The 18,822-nt window shown below is 40.5% G+C and overlaps 2 protein-coding genes across 2 annotated transcripts in view; one reads left to right on the forward strand and one right to left on the reverse strand.

Moving 5' to 3' along the window:
* Positions 1–18,822, reverse strand: part of LOC309553400 (NACHT, LRR and PYD domains-containing protein 3-like) — a 1,231,344-nt gene that overhangs the window by 949,170 nt on the left and 263,352 nt on the right. The gene's annotated exons all lie outside the window — the stretch shown is intronic.
* LOC309552478 (uncharacterized protein) lies at positions 12,835–13,770 on the forward strand (the record flags this gene model as incomplete). The annotated part of the gene is made up of 1 exon (XM_082253447.1): positions 12,835–13,770. The coding sequence occupies one exon, from the start codon at positions 12,835–12,837 to the stop codon at positions 13,768–13,770; it is 936 nt and encodes a 311-aa protein (XP_082109573.1).

Below are 18,822 nucleotides of genomic sequence, written 5' to 3' on the forward strand. Positions count from 1 at the left end.
TAAATCTGTAATCTGTGTTTCTATGTTCCTTAATTTAGTCTGTCTTCTTTTGATGATAAGTGTGAGAAGGTCAGTTTCACACCGATTAAAAAATATATACCATTCTTCTGTTAGAGTGATATCATTAAGACCATCATTGGGATTCACATCCCATCTTAGTCGTCTGGGGGTAATTTTATCTCTAATATACATTTCCAGGGTTGAAATGTCCCACCAGACCCTAAGTTGTTTTTCTAGGGCGTGTTTAAGTTGTTTAAAAAGCCCGTCCATGTCTTGTCTATTGGTTACTCTCTCCTGGTTAAAGATATCCTCAATGTTGATTTTCCTATTGTTTATATATCCAAAGATATCCGAAGCTGCAGGATTAGCCATGCCCAATGAGGGTATGTGTGAAATAGAATATAAATAAATCCGCGCTAAGGATGTCAGAGGATAAATTAAATGCGTGCACAAGTAAGCTGCAGCCTCACTTAAAATATAGCCAAAAAAGGCTATATAAATATGTATGTAAATATGAAGTGGTGGCGCTGCTTATAAAGTGCAAACAGGTATATATAAATATATAAAATGAAACAAATATAATGTAGAAACACAGATGTGATTGAGGAATAAAAATATAAATATAAATGGTGGATATGTAAATAATACCACAATATAGTGAAATTCCAACATAAAATGGTATTGGGAATGAGTTAATATGAAATATATGAAAAAATATAAAAATATAATAATAAAATGAAGTAAAATATAAATAACCACCAGAGTGCGTAGTATAAAGAGCAAAGTACTAAAATATATATATCTCTTAGTATATACCTAAAATAATAATATCAGCATGTTGCAATAAAAATACATAGGCAATGGTATAATATAAAAAGTGTGCAAAAAGTGCAACAATTAAATTGGGTGTGCGGGAAACTTTTCCAGAAAAAATGAATAAAGTGCGGGAAACTATTTTTACAAAGTGCAACAAGAAGTGATGTGATCTAAATTCATGTGATAAATAGTCCGTATAATAATAAAGGTGCAAACAATATTATGGGCAAGCTCAATGTGCAAAGAAATATGAACTCCAAGGTAGAAATAAGAAATGGTATTAGATCAGATCAGCTATTAAGATAAGTCCATATATAGATGGTTGTGCCCCGAGGAGTGGTGAATGGATAAGTATCCAGCGGTGACCCCCAAGGTGGGTGACTGGCGAGTGGCGGGGAAACCTCTAGTAGAAAAACCTACTCACCAGATGTACCCACCCCACACAGGGGTATAGGGCAGGTACTGTAGTAATATCCTGTTGGTCCTGGCTCTGGGTAGTGGTTCCCTTCCTGGGGGAGATGTAGTATAGGGTCCGCAGGGATATCCTAAAGTGAGATCCTATCCGATAGTAGGATATCCAACGATCCGTGGGGTGAACTGATATGGCCACTCAAAGGTATGTGGATGGAGGGATCATATAAATGGAAAAGAACTCGATAGTGTAATACCGTTTTAAAGTTTATTCCTTCCAGCAGTAACATAAAAATGGGTACTCACATAGATAAAATCAGTAAACAGCGAGGTAGTGGCGTCCCGGAACGCAATGCGTTCCAACTGGAGACCGGAACCGGAAGTGACGTGACGGCGCTGTACGCGTTTCGTCATGTGACGTCTTCTGCAGCGTCCAGTCACTTCCAGCATAAGCCCTTTTGTATATGGTGGTTGCTAAGCGACGGGGCTCGTTTGTGAAATACAACGAGAAATAACAGGTGTTCAATATAGACTGATGCCGTAGGTCAATTGCGAAAACGTGTGGTGCAACTAATAAGAAAATACGACCATGGCTTTCTTCTTGGCAATTGCAAACCAAGTGTGTGTATATTTCAATCAATATCCTATATTAAATCCAATAACCCACGCCCGCTTGGTTGAACCACCATATATACATACAGGGAGGTATACAACATATATATATATAATAATAAAAAATACTAAACATTTTATTTATTAACAAATATTATAAAAACAGAGGATGAGTGTAAAATATAGAATCTTATATAGTATGTCGTCTGGTGGAAGAAAGTATATAGAGGAGACAAGGAATGTGATCATATATAATGCGCCATCTGGTGGACGGACATATATATGGTATTAACTATATGATGTATATACTAAAAGTGTGTATATAATATAATTTAAATAATTAAAATAATTATAAAGCATGATAGTGATTTATAAAAATTATTATAAAATTAATATGTGGTACTCACTATTTTCCAGACTGGGGGAGTATCTGGATGGATACTTACAGCCGGCTGTAAAAATGGGAAAATCATACCTTAAAGACAGCTCAGAGCTGATAAAAGCACTAAAAGAAGTACAATTACCAGAAGGATGTATCCTGGCGACAATAGATGCTAACTCTCTTTATACCAGCATCAACCAGACGGAGGGATTAGAAGCAGTAGATATTGCTTTACATGAACGCACTAAGTTAAAACAAACGCAAATAAAATACATATTGGATGGTCTAAAACTCACTATGAGTAGTAATTTCTTCTGGCATAAAAACAAATATTATTTACAAACAAAAGGGGTCGCAATGGGAGCACGCTACGCACCCAGCGTAGCGAACCTGTTTATGGACCTTTTAGAAGAGAACATCATTTATAGCCAAAATATACCAGAATTGATATTTTACAGACGATATATAGATGATATCATCATTTTATGGGAGGGGACTGAAGAAACTTTGAACAATTTCTTTTTAAAGATGAATGAGAATCCATATGGCATTAAGTTTACAGGAGATTGGAGTTTTAACCAGATAAATTATTTGGATCTTAACATTTTTAAAGAAAATAATATACTTAAAAGTAGGACTTATTTTAAACCTACAGACAGGAACGGATATATACCCAGTACCAGTTGTCACCATCCTAGATGGAAAGAAGGAATCCCAAAAAGCCAATTCGTCAGGATCAGAAGAAATTGTGACAATTTGGAAGACTACATACTACAAACGGATATTTTAATAAACAGATTTGAAGAAAAGGGATATGACAGACAGAAGCTAATTACGGCCAGAAATAAAATATTGAGAACGGATAGAGAAGAATTACTACATAAAACTAACGTGCCGGAACAAAAATCGAATGAGCTAGCTTTTATTACCGGTTTTCATCAAAACTTCAGACAAACAGAGAAAATTGTGAAGAAATACTGGCCTATTCTGAAGTCTGATAAAACTTTGTCCAAAATGCTACCCAGACAACCGAGATTTATATACAGAAAAGCCCCTAACCTACGCAACCAACTGGTTCACAATGCAGTTGATCCCCCCAAACCAGTAAAATTGTTCCCTGATTTAAAAGGGTTTTTTCGATGTAATAGATGTTTACCCTGTAGATCAACCAGCAAACAACCTAGAAAGACACTACATTTCAAATCCAGATGGAGTGGGGAAGAGTTCAAGATTAACAAACTAATAACTTGTCAGACCACCCATGTGACTTATCTAGTAGAGTGCCCTTGTCGGCTCCAATATGTGGGCAGGACCACCAGGCCTTTGTTTGTACGCATCAGAGAGCATGTTAAGAACATAAAAAAGGGGTTTACGAAACATAGTCTCTCCAGACACTTCGCAGAGGTACATAATAAGGACCCAAGGTGCCTTACTTTTGTGGGAATCGACTCCATTACTGGACACTGGAGAGGCGAAAATAAAAGAATCAAAATCTCTAAAAACGAAACTAGCTGGATTTACCGGCTTAATACACTTCAGCCTAGGGGACTCAATTTGGACATAGACCTCAACTGTTTTATTTCCAATTTTTAATTCCCCTTTTTTATCTTAATTTTTTCCATTATCCCAATATTTTTATCTTTTATTTTTTATATTCATATTCCTCATTATCCTATTTTATCACTATAAAATGTATTTTAATTTACATAACCTCCACTCCTATATCTTATCTAATGCCATTAATCTACATCCCATATACATCTATATTTATTAGTCTAATCATATCATCTGAATATATTACACTCAATCCTTTTTTACTTCATCCATTTAGCATCTTATATATATACTCTCGGTGTAGTATATTGACCATCCACTAGATGTCCTCCTCCGTAGTATTCCACCTTACTTTGTCTTTCATAATATACTACATATTTATTTTATATTTTAATCCACATTACTTTTCACCAATTATCACATTTTTATATATTTATTTTTATATATATATATATATTTTTATTTTATATCACATCTTTATGTTATATAAGCACTCAAAATTACTGATATTCAATATTATCAATTGTATAATTTTTATACCTTTATTCACATTGCCTTTCACCAATTACCACATATTAATTTTATAATAATTTTTATAAATCACTATCATGCTTTATAATTATTTTAATTATTTAAATTATATTATATACACACTTTTAGTATATACATCATATAGTTAATACCATATATATGTCCGTCCACCAGATGGCGCATTATATATGATCACATTCCTTGTCTCCTCTATATACTTTCTTCCACCAGACGACATACTATATAAGATTCTATATTTTACACTCATCCTCTGTTTTTATAATATTTGTTAATAAATAAAATGTTTAGTATTTTTTATTATTATATATATATATGTTGTATACCTCCCTGTATGTATATATGGTGGTTCAACCAAGCGGGCGTGGGTTATTGGATTTAATATAGGATATTGATTGAAATATACACACACTTGGTTTGCAATTGCCAAGAAGAAAGCCATGGTCGTATTTTCTTATTAGTTGCACCACACGTTTTCGCAATTGACCTACGGCATCAGTCTATATTGAACACCTGTTATTTCTCGTTGTATTTCACAAACGAGCCCCGTCGCTTAGCAACCACCATATACAAAAGGGCTTATGCTGGAAGTGACTGGACGCTGCAGAAGACGTCACATGACGAAACGCGTACAGCGCCGTCACGTCACTTCCGGTTCCGGTCTCCAGTTGGAACGCATTGCGTTCCGGGACGCCACTACCTCGCTGTTTACTGATTTTATCTATGTGAGTACCCATTTTTATGTTACTGCTGGAAGGAATAAACTTTAAAACGGTATTACACTATCGAGTTCTTTTCCATTTATATGATCCCTCCATCCACATACCTTTGAGTGGCCATATCAGTTCACCCCACGGATCGTTGGATATCCTACTATCGGATAGGATCTCACTTTAGGATATCCCTGCGGACCCTATACTACATCTCCCCCAGGAAGGGAACCACTACCCAGAGCCAGGACCAACAGGATATTACTACAGTACCTGCCCTATACCCCTGTGTGGGGTGGGTACATCTGGTGAGTAGGTTTTTCTACTAGAGGTTTCCCCGCCACTCGCCAGTCACCCACCTTGGGGGTCACCGCTGGATACTTATCCATTCACCACTCCTCGGGGCACAACCATCTATATATGGACTTATCTTAATAGCTGATCTGATCTAATACCATTTCTTATTTCTACCTTGGAGTTCATATTTCTTTGCACATTGAGCTTGCCCATAATATTGTTTGCACCTTTATTATTATACGGACTATTTATCACATGAATTTAGATCACATCACTTCTTGTTGCACTTTGTAAAAATAGTTTCCCGCACTTTATTCATTTTTTCTGGAAAAGTTTCCCGCACACCCAATTTAATTGTTGCACTTTTTGCACACTTTTTATATTATACCATTGCCTATGTATTTTTATTGCAACATGCTGATATTATTATTTTAGGTATATACTAAGAGATATATATATTTTAGTACTTTGCTCTTTATACTACGCACTCTGGTGGTTATTTATATTTTACTTCATTTTATTATTATATTTTTATATTTTTTCATATATTTCATATTAACTCATTCCCAATACCATTTTATGTTGGAATTTCACTATATTGTGGTATTATTTACATATCCACCATTTATATTTATATTTTTATTCCTCAATCACATCTGTGTTTCTACATTATATTTGTTTCATTTTATATATTTATATATACCTGTTTGCACTTTATAAGCAGCGCCACCACTTCATATTTACATACATATTTATATAGCCTTTTTTGGCTATATTTTAAGTGAGGCTGCAGCTTACTTGTGCACGCATTTAATTTATCCTCTGACATCCTTAGCGCGGATTTATTTATATTCTATTTCACACATACCCTCATTGGGCATGGCTAATCCTGCAGCTTCGGATATCTTTGGATATATAAACAATAGGAAAATCAACATTGAGGATATCTTTAACCAGGAGAGAGTAACCAATAGACAAGACATGGACGGGCTTTTTAAACAACTTAAACACGCCCTAGAAAAACAACTTAGGGTCTGGTGGGACATTTCAACCCTGGAAATGTATATTAGAGATAAAATTACCCCCAGACGACTAAGATGGGATGTGAATCCCAATGATGGTCTTAATGATATCACTCTAACAGAAGAATGGTATATATTTTTTAATCGGTGTGAAACTGACCTTCTCACACTTATCATCAAAAGAAGACAGACTAAATTAAGGAACATAGAAACACAGATTACAGATTTAAAGACGGCACTTATTCCATTCTTACCTCACAAGGAATACAAAGATAAAGAAAAGGAACTTCAAACCTATATTGCAAAATACGATTCGGCCATACAACAAAAAAAGCAAAAAAAGTATAGTAGAGATGTCACGGATTACAAGAGTTCCAAAGTATATAAATGGCAAACAGCGGAAGAAGAAATGGAGATTCCCACTACTCCAAATGCCTTTGAGTCCAGGGATACATCAGTAGATGAAGATGAATATGAGGAGTCCCTAGCTACACCAGCCCCCAGGACTCCACAGTTGTTCACCTTCAGACCTAATAGAGATATAGAGGACAACAGACCGCCTACCCAAGAGAATAGGCCCCTACCACCTAGGAATACACCCAGAACGCAAGAGAGACCACGTACACCACCCAGGGAGTACAATAGGGTCAACACACCCAACCAAAGAAATTTCAATCTCCCTATGCACAATAGGTTCTCTCCGTTAGCCAGGATGGATACATATACTCCAGGCAGAGAATATAGGGACAGACCGAATTACAACACACAAAGGGATTTTTTCCGTGGAGGCCACCAAAGAAGACCACCACCTCCTTACAGACAACAAGGATGGTACAGACCACAAAGAAACATAGGATGGAGAGGACCACAAGACCAGCAGAACAGATGGAATCGCAATTACCACGAAGACAGAAGACCCAATGCATACAGAGGGGGGGAATACCAGAACCAATGGAGGGGACCCCCACCAGGAGGATACACGAGACCCCAACAACAGAATTACTACTGGGAAGAAGAAGAAGACGGAAGAGGGGTAAGAGAGGTGGGAGGAAGAAAACGAAGACGAGAATTTTAGGTCAAGGGATTTTTAACCTTACAGACATTATTTTTAATGAGGATGAACTCCAACTTTTAGATCTTGGCCTCAAATTCGCTCCCACCAAGGATGCTGACCCCTTTGAAATTTTTATCGACCTTCACAAATTTTTAAGAAAATTGAATATTAAAAAATTTTTTAAAATAAAAGGACATACACAGTCTACTTCCGACCCCAATTTTGTACACTCAGGCCTCAGGAACAACTCGGTTTTTAACCCATCAGTCCCTGGGGGTGAGTGTATCAGCGCTTTTAAGAAGATGGTAGAGGAGGACTTGAGGAAGATAAAGAAACCACATAAAAAATTCAATAAAGTAAAAGCAGCTATCAAACAATTGGAAGACAGAAAGGGAATCATAATCCGACCCGCAGACAAGGGAGGAGGATTAGTAATTCTGAACAAAACTGATTACGAACAGGAAATGAATAATTTATTAAGTGTGGAAGATACCTATAAAAAACTGAAAAGCAACCCAACCACGACATATAGGAAGAAGCTAAAAGATTTCATCAATAAGGGTAAAGAATTGGGGATTTTGAACAAGAAGGAAGCACAATATTTATTACCCAATTCAAGTAAAATTCCAGTACTGTATTATTTACCCAAAATACATAAAGATCCCGTTAAACCCCCAGGAAGGCCCATCGTGAGTGGTGTGGACTCACTATTTTCCAGACTGGGGGAGTATCTGGATGGATACTTACAGCCGGCTGTAAAAATGGGAAAATCATACCTTAAAGACAGCTCAGAGCTGATAAAAGCACTAAAAGAAGTACAATTACCAGAAGGATGTATCCTGGCGACAATAGATGCTAACTCTCTTTATACCAGCATCAACCAGACGGAGGGATTAGAAGCAGTAGATATTGCTTTACATGAACGCACTAAGTTAAAACAAACGCAAATAAAATACATATTGGATGGTCTAAAACTCACTATGAGTAGTAATTTCTTCTGGCATAAAAACAAATATTATTTACAAACAAAAGGGGTCGCAATGGGAGCACGCTACGCACCCAGCGTAGCGAACCTGTTTATGGACCTTTTAGAAGAGAACATCATTTATAGCCAAAATATACCAGAATTGATATTTTACAGACGATATATAGATGATATCATCATTTTATGGGAGGGGACTGAAGAAACTTTGAACAATTTCTTTTTAAAGATGAATGAGAATCCATATGGCATTAAGTTTACAGGAGATTGGAGTTTTAACCAGATAAATTATTTGGATCTTAACATTTTTAAAGAAAATAATATACTTAAAAGTAGGACTTATTTTAAACCTACAGACAGGAACGGATATATACCCAGTACCAGTTGTCACCATCCTAGATGGAAAGAAGGAATCCCAAAAAGCCAATTCGTCAGGATCAGAAGAAATTGTGACAATTTGGAAGACTACATACTACAAACGGATATTTTAATAAACAGATTTGAAGAAAAGGGATATGACAGACAGAAGCTAATTACGGCCAGAAATAAAATATTGAGAACGGATAGAGAAGAATTACTACATAAAACTAACGTGCCGGAACAAAAATCGAATGAGCTAGCTTTTATTACCGGTTTTCATCAAAACTTCAGACAAACAGAGAAAATTGTGAAGAAATACTGGCCTATTCTGAAGTCTGATAAAACTTTGTCCAAAATGCTACCCAGACAACCGAGATTTATATACAGAAAAGCCCCTAACCTACGCAACCAACTGGTTCACAATGCAGTTGATCCCCCCAAACCAGTAAAATTGTTCCCTGATTTAAAAGGGTTTTTTCGATGTAATAGATGTTTACCCTGTAGATCAACCAGCAAACAACCTAGAAAGACACTACATTTCAAATCCAGATGGAGTGGGGAAGAGTTCAAGATTAACAAACTAATAACTTGTCAGACCACCCATGTGACTTATCTAGTAGAGTGCCCTTGTCGGCTCCAATATGTGGGCAGGACCACCAGGCCTTTGTTTGTACGCATCAGAGAGCATGTTAAGAACATAAAAAAGGGGTTTACGAAACATAGTCTCTCCAGACACTTCGCAGAGGTACATAATAAGGACCCAAGGTGCCTTACTTTTGTGGGAATCGACTCCATTACTGGACACTGGAGAGGCGAAAATAAAAGAATCAAAATCTCTAAAAACGAAACTAGCTGGATTTACCGGCTTAATACACTTCAGCCTAGGGGACTCAATTTGGACATAGACCTCAACTGTTTTATTTCCAATTTTTAATTCCCCTTTTTTATCTTAATTTTTTCCATTATCCCAATATTTTTATCTTTTATTTTTTATATTCATATTCCTCATTATCCTATTTTATCACTATAAAATGTATTTTAATTTACATAACCTCCACTCCTATATCTTATCTAATGCCATTAATCTACATCCCATATACATCTATATTTATTAGTCTAATCATATCATCTGAATATATTACACTCAATCCTTTTTTACTTCATCCATTTAGCATCTTATATATATACTCTCGGTGTAGTATATTGACCATCCACTAGATGTCCTCCTCCGTAGTATTCCACCTTACTTTGTCTTTCATAATATACTACATATTTATTTTATATTTTAATCCACATTACTTTTCACCAATTATCACATTTTTATATATTTATTTTTATATATATATATATATTTTTATTTTATATCACATCTTTATGTTATATAAGCACTCAAAATTACTGATATTCAATATTATCAATTGTATAATTTTTATACCTTTATTCACATTGCCTTTCACCAATTACCACATATTAATTTTATAATAATTTTTATAAATCACTATCATGCTTTATAATTATTTTAATTATTTAAATTATATTATATACACACTTTTAGTATATACATCATATAGTTAATACCATATATATGTCCGTCCACCAGATGGCGCATTATATATGATCACATTCCTTGTCTCCTCTATATACTTTCTTCCACCAGACGACATACTATATAAGATTCTATATTTTACACTCATCCTCTGTTTTTATAATATTTGTTAATAAATAAAATGTTTAGTATTTTTTATTATTATATATATATATGTTGTATACCTCCCTGTATGTATATATGGTGGTTCAACCAAGCGGGCGTGGGTTATTGGATTTAATATAGGATATTGATTGAAATATACACACACTTGGTTTGCAATTGCCAAGAAGAAAGCCATGGTCGTATTTTCTTATTAGTTGCACCACACGTTTTCGCAATTGACCTACGGCATCAGTCTATATTGAACACCTGTTATTTCTCGTTGTATTTCACAAACGAGCCCCGTCGCTTAGCAACCACCATATACAAAAGGGCTTATGCTGGAAGTGACTGGACGCTGCAGAAGACGTCACATGACGAAACGCGTACAGCGCCGTCACGTCACTTCCGGTTCCGGTCTCCAGTTGGAACGCATTGCGTTCCGGGACGCCACTACCTCGCTGTTTACTGATTTTATCTATGTGAGTACCCATTTTTATGTTACTGCTGGAAGGAATAAACTTTAAAACGGTATTACACTATCGAGTTCTTTTCCATTTATATGATCCCTCCATCCACATACCTTTGAGTGGCCATATCAGTTCACCCCACGGATCGTTGGATATCCTACTATCGGATAGGATCTCACTTTAGGATATCCCTGCGGACCCTATACTACATCTCCCCCAGGAAGGGAACCACTACCCAGAGCCAGGACCAACAGGATATTACTACAGTACCTGCCCTATACCCCTGTGTGGGGTGGGTACATCTGGTGAGTAGGTTTTTCTACTAGAGGTTTCCCCGCCACTCGCCAGTCACCCACCTTGGGGGTCACCGCTGGATACTTATCCATTCACCACTCCTCGGGGCACAACCATCTATATATGGACTTATCTTAATAGCTGATCTGATCTAATACCATTTCTTATTTCTACCTTGGAGTTCATATTTCTTTGCACATTGAGCTTGCCCATAATATTGTTTGCACCTTTATTATTATACGGACTATTTATCACATGAATTTAGATCACATCACTTCTTGTTGCACTTTGTAAAAATAGTTTCCCGCACTTTATTCATTTTTTCTGGAAAAGTTTCCCGCACACCCAATTTAATTGTTGCACTTTTTGCACACTTTTTATATTATACCATTGCCTATGTATTTTTATTGCAACATGCTGATATTATTATTTTAGGTATATACTAAGAGATATATATATTTTAGTACTTTGCTCTTTATACTACGCACTCTGGTGGTTATTTATATTTTACTTCATTTTATTATTATATTTTTATATTTTTTCATATATTTCATATTAACTCATTCCCAATACCATTTTATGTTGGAATTTCACTATATTGTGGTATTATTTACATATCCACCATTTATATTTATATTTTTATTCCTCAATCACATCTGTGTTTCTACATTATATTTGTTTCATTTTATATATTTATATATACCTGTTTGCACTTTATAAGCAGCGCCACCACTTCATATTTACATACATATTTATATAGCCTTTTTTGGCTATATTTTAAGTGAGGCTGCAGCTTACTTGTGCACGCATTTAATTTATCCTCTGACATCCTTAGCGCGGATTTATTTATATTCTATATATATATGTATGTATTGTGACAGTATGCGAGGTGAGATAGTAGATAATCGCTATATTTCACCTCGCATACGTTCTGTGGTGAGAGACTGAACCGGAATCTGGCCCGGGTTTTTCCACCCTCTGTGACAGGCTAGGTTCCGGTCCAGAGATTGTGAGTTACCTGAGTCCATGCTCAGGTGGACTTTAAATTAACAGGAAAAGAGGACAGAAATGCTCTGGCCTGCCTGAGACTCAGAAGGGGATCTGAGAGAGGAGCTTTGTTTGGACTTTAAAAGGTTTGCTTTGCAATGTGTTTTGGTGGGTGATGGGGACCAGCCCCACACTGTATAGTGAGGAAAATTCCAGTATAGTTTAGCGCCGGACGGCAAGGATTTATTTTACTGTTTTGTTGTTTGTTTCATATTGGCAAACCTCGGCTGGATAAAGCTGGCAACCCACCAGACTTAAGAAATTACCTGCATGCTGGCCTTAAGTTCCTGTGAAAGGTGATCCCTGTGAGCTAATCTCCCACACGTGGTGGACTCAGCGGGCACTTTCTAAAGATGGAGGAAATGTTAAAGGCCCTGCTACAGGCCAATGCAGCTCAGCAAGAAACAAACCGCCAAATCGCAGAGGTTGCTAGAGCACAACAGGAGGCTACTGCAGCACAACTGGCAGCACAACAGGAGGCCGCTGCAGCAGAACAGGCAGCCCAGCAGGAGATGAACCACCAAATCGCAGAGGCCGCTAGAGCACAACAGGAGGTTGCTGCAGCACAACAGGCAGCACAACAGGAGATGAACCGGCAGTTTGCAGAGGCTCTGCTGGAGTTAAAGAAAGAATTTGCATCTCCTGTGCCAGCTGAACCGAAATTGGTACGTGCCTCGTACCACCTGCAAAAGATGACACCGGCCAATGATGTAGAAGCATACCTGGCGACTTTTGAGAGGGTTGCTGTCCGTGAAGGTTGGCCAAACGAACAGTGGGCGGGTCTGTTAGCCCAATTTCTGACAGGAGAACCGCAAAAAGCGTATTTTGACCTGGACCCAGATAAGGCCCAGGACTATGAGACTCTGAAAGTGGAGATACACGCGCGCTTGGGTGTCACCATGGCAGTCCGGGCCCAGCACGTGCATCAGTGGACCTATTCCAGCAGCAAGCCGCCCCGTTCTCAAATGTTTGACCTGGTCCACCTCACCAAAAAGTGGTTGCAACCAGAGACCTTGACTGGCCCCCAGATCATGGAGCGTGTGGTAATGGACCAGTACCTGCGCGCGCTCCCTGCTGCCCTGAGGAAGTGGGTCGGACATGGGGACCCTAAAACTGCAACCCAATTGGTGGACCTAGTGGAGAGGTACAGTGCTACTGAGGACTTGGTGAACCCGTCTACGCCCCACTTCAGTGTGTCTAGGGGTGCAAGATCGCCCAGCGGTTCTGGTAAGACTGTTCCAGGGTTCAAGTGCATGGGGAAACTAGATAAGACTGTTGTTACAGCTAATGAGACTGTTGGTCCTAGGCATGGAGACTGGCCAAAGAAGCCAGGAAGGTCTTTGGGACCGCTAAGAGGACTGGGGATAGAGCACATACAGTGTTTCCGCTGCCATGCATTTGGGCATATTGCTGCAAACTGTCCTATAAATGATGAACCTATGCAATGCGATTTTGCTTATAGGAAAAGACGCATATCTTTGTTTGCACAGGTCGCATATACTGCTTCATGTCAGTCGCATTGAAAAGCAAATGTGTGTTATTGCAGTGGATGGAAAGCCGCTCACAGCCCTGCTAGACTCTGGAAGTGTAGTAACCCTAGTCAGAAGTGACTGTGTAAATACCACAAAATTACACCCCAGCACTATCGGGGTCATTTGCATGCATGGGGACACTCGGGACTACCAGACAGCAGTGGTTGAGGTTGATACCCCTTGGGGCAGTGTGACCCATTCAGTGGGGGTGGTGCCTTCGCTACTTCATGAAGCTTTAGTGGGGAGGGATTTCCCCCATTTTTGGAGGTTGTGGGAGAACAAGGGGAGGCTGGCGGAGAGAGCTCCCCCTGCTCCGGAAGCACAGGAACTCTCACCAGACCCTTTTTGCCAAAGGGAAGGAAACCCTGTTGGGGGAATCGAGGGAGCTGGAGATCCTCTTCCTTTCCCTGTCATGGCTGGGGAGCCGGAGGACCTGGAAGCTAGCTCCCAGCCAGAGGGTAATGAACAGGAGGACATTTCTGGACCTGACAATGAGAGTAGCCAGAATGTGGTACCCGACTTAGAAGTCAGGAGAGAGGATTTCTGTACCGAGCAATTACGAGATGTCATCCTCCTTAGAGCCAGAGAAAACGCTAAGATGGTGGAGGGGGAACCAGTAGATCCTCACTGGGGGGTGTCTTTTCCCTACATGGCCATTAAAAACAATTTACTGTATCAGGTGATAAAACGTGGAGAGGATGAGGTTGAACAGCTGCTGGTTCCCAAACCCTTCCGCAGGTTGGTTCCTAGACCTGGCCCATGGTCATGTAATGGGGGGACATCTCGGTATCGAAAAGACCAGGGAGAGAATCACCCAGAGATTTTTCTGGCCCGGGTTGCATGCAGATGTCAGGGGGTACTGTGAATCATGCCCTGAGTGCCAAATGTCGGCACCATCGCCCCATTTTCGCAGTCCCCTGGTCCCTCTACCAATCATCGAGGTTCCTTTTGAGAGGATCGGCATGGACCTGGTGGGGCCGGTAGTGAAGTCTGCCCGGGGTCACCAGCATATTCTGGTAATCCTAGACTATGCGACACGCTATCCTGAGGTCATACCCTTGCGTAACACTTCCGCTAAGGCTATCGCCAAGGAGTTAGTCCAGGTGTTTAGTCGAGTGGGAATCCCAAAAGAGATCTTAACCGATCAGGGCACCCCACTTATGTCCAGGGTTACCAAGGAACTGTGTAGATTATATAAAATCTCCCATCTCCGTACCTCTGTCTACCACCCCCAAACAGATGGTTTGGTCGAAAGATTTAATAAAACCTTGAAAAGTATGCTAAAAAAGGTGGTTGACAAAGATGGGAGAAATTGGGATTTTTTGCTCCCATATCTTATGTTTTCCATACGAGAGGTTCCGCAAGCATCCACAGGCTATTCTCCCTTTGAGCTCTTGTATGGTAGACATCCCAGGGGGCTGCTGGATGTTGCCAAAGAAACATGGGAAGGTGGGGCCACCCCACATAGAAGCGTCAAAGAGCATTGTGACGAGACCCTTGCTCGCTCTGTCTGCTCTCCCGACACTCCTCTGTTTCTAGTCAGTCAGCTTGCAGATCGCAACGTCTGATGGTTCGGTCAACCAAGGATCCGGGATCCGAACTACAGCTATGTGCCGTTCGGAATCCATTAGAACAAACACCAGGCAAGGCTGTATGTAAGTTCAAACAGGAAGACAATTTATTGGAAGAACACAGCACACTTTTATACAGAATTTGGAACATCCTGCCCACAACAACCGCTTTCCTATTGGTCAATTGTAAAGTACCTGCAGTTCCCATTCAGGTCCTCTCCAGACATGCAAATGAGGAATTGAAAATGAGTCAATAATGATTGGTCAGATAGATTGACCAGAAGGACTTCTATGCAAATGAGGACTTGAAAATGAGTCAACAGGGATTGGTCAGATAGCTTTGACCAATGCAAGGAGACAGAAGCCCCAGGGGGCAATCAATGTACACAATAGTCAGACACAGAACAATGGTTCCCTAACGAGCCCTCAATACACATTACTCTGAGTGTCAATACCTCCCTTAGCAGACAACAGGTGAGGTCATTAGCACACCTGACAATAGGTGAATGGGGAGCCACCTTAGACAGTCCGTCTCCTCAGAACTTCCTGGGATGACCATATTAGGAGTGGACTTCCTGCTCAGAAACCTCATGGCAAAGGGAACAATTGACCTTGCTGACCAGTATGAAGCAATTCAACCCATTTGTAGTAGTCCAAACCATTTTTCAGTGTTCACCACCCTCCTGGTCACCCTGCATCCATAACCGATGCAGGGTGATTTAAACATAAGAGAGCCCCATAAGGCTGGGCATGGTGCCCCCCAACCTCTCTAAAGGAATTTGGGGTCCACAACCCCCATGTCCAAAGTGACTCTCGTCACAAGCATATCTCCCTGATGCAAGATAGAATCGCTGCTGTCCTGCCACTGGTACGAGAACATATGGAGCGAGCGCAGGAGGCCCAGAGGAGGGTCGATGATCGGGGTGCCAGAGTCCGTACTTTCAGCCCCGGGGACAGAGTGTTGGTACTGGTTCCCACGGTTGAAAGTAAGTTTCTAGCCAAGTGGCAGGGACCCTTTGAAATTATCGAGAGGATAGGAAAGGTCAACTATAAAGTCTACCAACCAGGGAAAAGGAAACCACAACAAATTTATCATGTGAATCTCTTATAGCCCTGGAAGGACAGAGAGACTTTATTGGCTGCATCTCCGGCCCCAGCAGACCGGGGGCCGGTGACACCTGACGTCCCCATAACAGATTCCCTGTCGGTGGCACAACAAAATGATGTTAGGGGGTTTGTGTACAAAAATAGGGACTTTTTCTCCCCCTTACCTGGACTGACCAATGTGATCCAGCATGATATAGTGACGGAACCAGGGGTTCGCGTAAATTTAAAGCCATATAGAATCCCAGAGGCCAGGCGAGAGGCAGTCGCAAAGGAAATAAAAAATATGTTAGAGTTGGATGTTATAGAAGAGTCCCACAGTGAGTGGTTGAGCCCCATAGTATTGGTCCCAAAACCTGATGGCACTATCAGGTTTTGTAACGATTTTAGGAAACTCAACAGTGTATACAGGTTCGATGCATACTCGATGCCTCGGGTCGATGAACTTGTGGACAGGTTGGGACAGGCCCACTACATAACAACCCTAGATCTAACGAAAGGCTATTGGCAAATACCCCTAACTGAATCAGCCAAGGAGAAGACTGCCTTTTCCACTCCTGACGGCTCGTTTCAATACAAGCGGATGCCTTTCGGTCTGCATGGGGCCCCTGCATCCTTCCAGAGAATGATGGACAAAACTTTGAGACCACATCGCTCATACGCAGCTGCTTATTTGGACGATGTGGTCATCCATAGCCTAGATTGGGACTCGCATCTGCCCCGAGTACAAGCAGTGGTAGATTCCCTTAGGGAAGCAGGTCTCACGGCCAACCCAAAAAAGTGTGCCATAGGCCTGGAGGAGGCCAAATACCTTGGGTATGTTATTGGTCGGGGACTGGTCAAGCCTCAGACCAATAAGGCAATTCAAAAGTGGCCCCAACCGGTAAACAAGAAACAAGTTTGGGCCTTCCTAGGCATTACGGGGTATTACCGGTGGTTTATACCTAACTTTGCCACCCCTCTGACTGACCTAACGAAGGGTAGAGGGTCGGTCATGGTCGAAGGGTAGAGGGTCGGTCATGGTCAAATGGAATCCTGAAGCGGAGGAGGCGTTTCAGAGGTTAAAGTAGGCGCTTTGTGTACTGCCGGTGCTGGTGACTCCGGACTTCACAAAGGAGTTTGTGGTACAGACTGATGCCTCCGAGGTGGGCCTAGGTGCTGTACTATCCCAGAACATAGGTGGTGAGGAGCACCCGGTTGTATACCTGAGCCGAAAGCTAAACAAGCATGAAAAAAACTATGCTATTGTTGAGAAGGAATGTCTTGCTGTTAAGTGGGCTTTGGACTCCCTGAAGTATTACTTGTTGGGGAGGTCGTTTAAGTTGGTCACTGACCATGCTCCCCTAAAGTGGATGTGTGACAACAGGGAGAAAAATGGCCGCGTGACAAGATGGTTCCTGGCTCTACAGCCGTTCAAATTTACAGTAGAGCATAGGCCGGGCAAGCTCCAAAACAATGCGGATGCCCTCTCCCGCATGCACTGTATGATTGGGTCTATTGCTCAATCGCCGGCGCTTGAGCAGAGGGGGAGGATATGTGACGGTATGCGAGGTGAGATAGTGGATAATCGCTATATTTCACCTCGCATACGTTCTGTGGTGAGAGACTGAACCGGAATCCGGCCTGGGTTTTTCCAGCCTCTGTGACAGGCTAGGTTCCGGTCCAGAGATTGTGAGTTACCTGAGTCCATGCTCAGGTGGACTTTAAATTAACAGGAAAAGAGGACAGAAATGCTCTGGCCTGCCTGAGACTCAGAAGGGGATCTGAGAGAGGAGCTTTGTTTGGACTTTAAAAGGTTTGCTTTGCAATGTGTTTTGTCGGTGATGGGGACCAGCCCCACACTGTATAGTGAGGAAAATTCCTGTATAGTTTAGCGCCGGACGGCAAGGATTTATTTTACTGTTTTGTTGTTTGTTTCATATTGGCAAACCTCGGCTGAATAAAGCTGGCAACCCACCAGACTTTTAAGAATTACCTGCATGCTGGCCTTATTTTCCTGGAAAAGGTGATCCCTGTGAGCTAATCTCCCACAATGTGTATGTATATGTGTGTGAGTGTGTGTGTGTGTGTGTATATATATATATATATATATATATATATATATATTTATATTTATATTTATATTAATAATTTTAAACCCACTGGTGCTGATATATAGGAAGAAAGAAGTCTTCTTCCTCTATCACACAGCTTCTCCCCCTGATTCTCCACCTCTGAGCTGGAGAATCTGGAATGGAGATATTTCAGAGTAACGGCTGTGAGATCTTCAGATCTCACTTTTCTAAACTGGCCGTTTGTGACAGAACGGTCCATGTACTGTGATGAGAAGAGAAGAACGTGTTCTCTGCTCTTCATCTCAGCTACCTAA

This window comes from Pelophylax lessonae (genome assembly GCF_965119305.1).
Source record: "Pelophylax lessonae genome assembly, chromosome: 4".
In the NCBI taxonomy this organism is placed as follows: domain Eukaryota; kingdom Metazoa; phylum Chordata; class Amphibia; order Anura; family Ranidae; genus Pelophylax; species Pelophylax lessonae.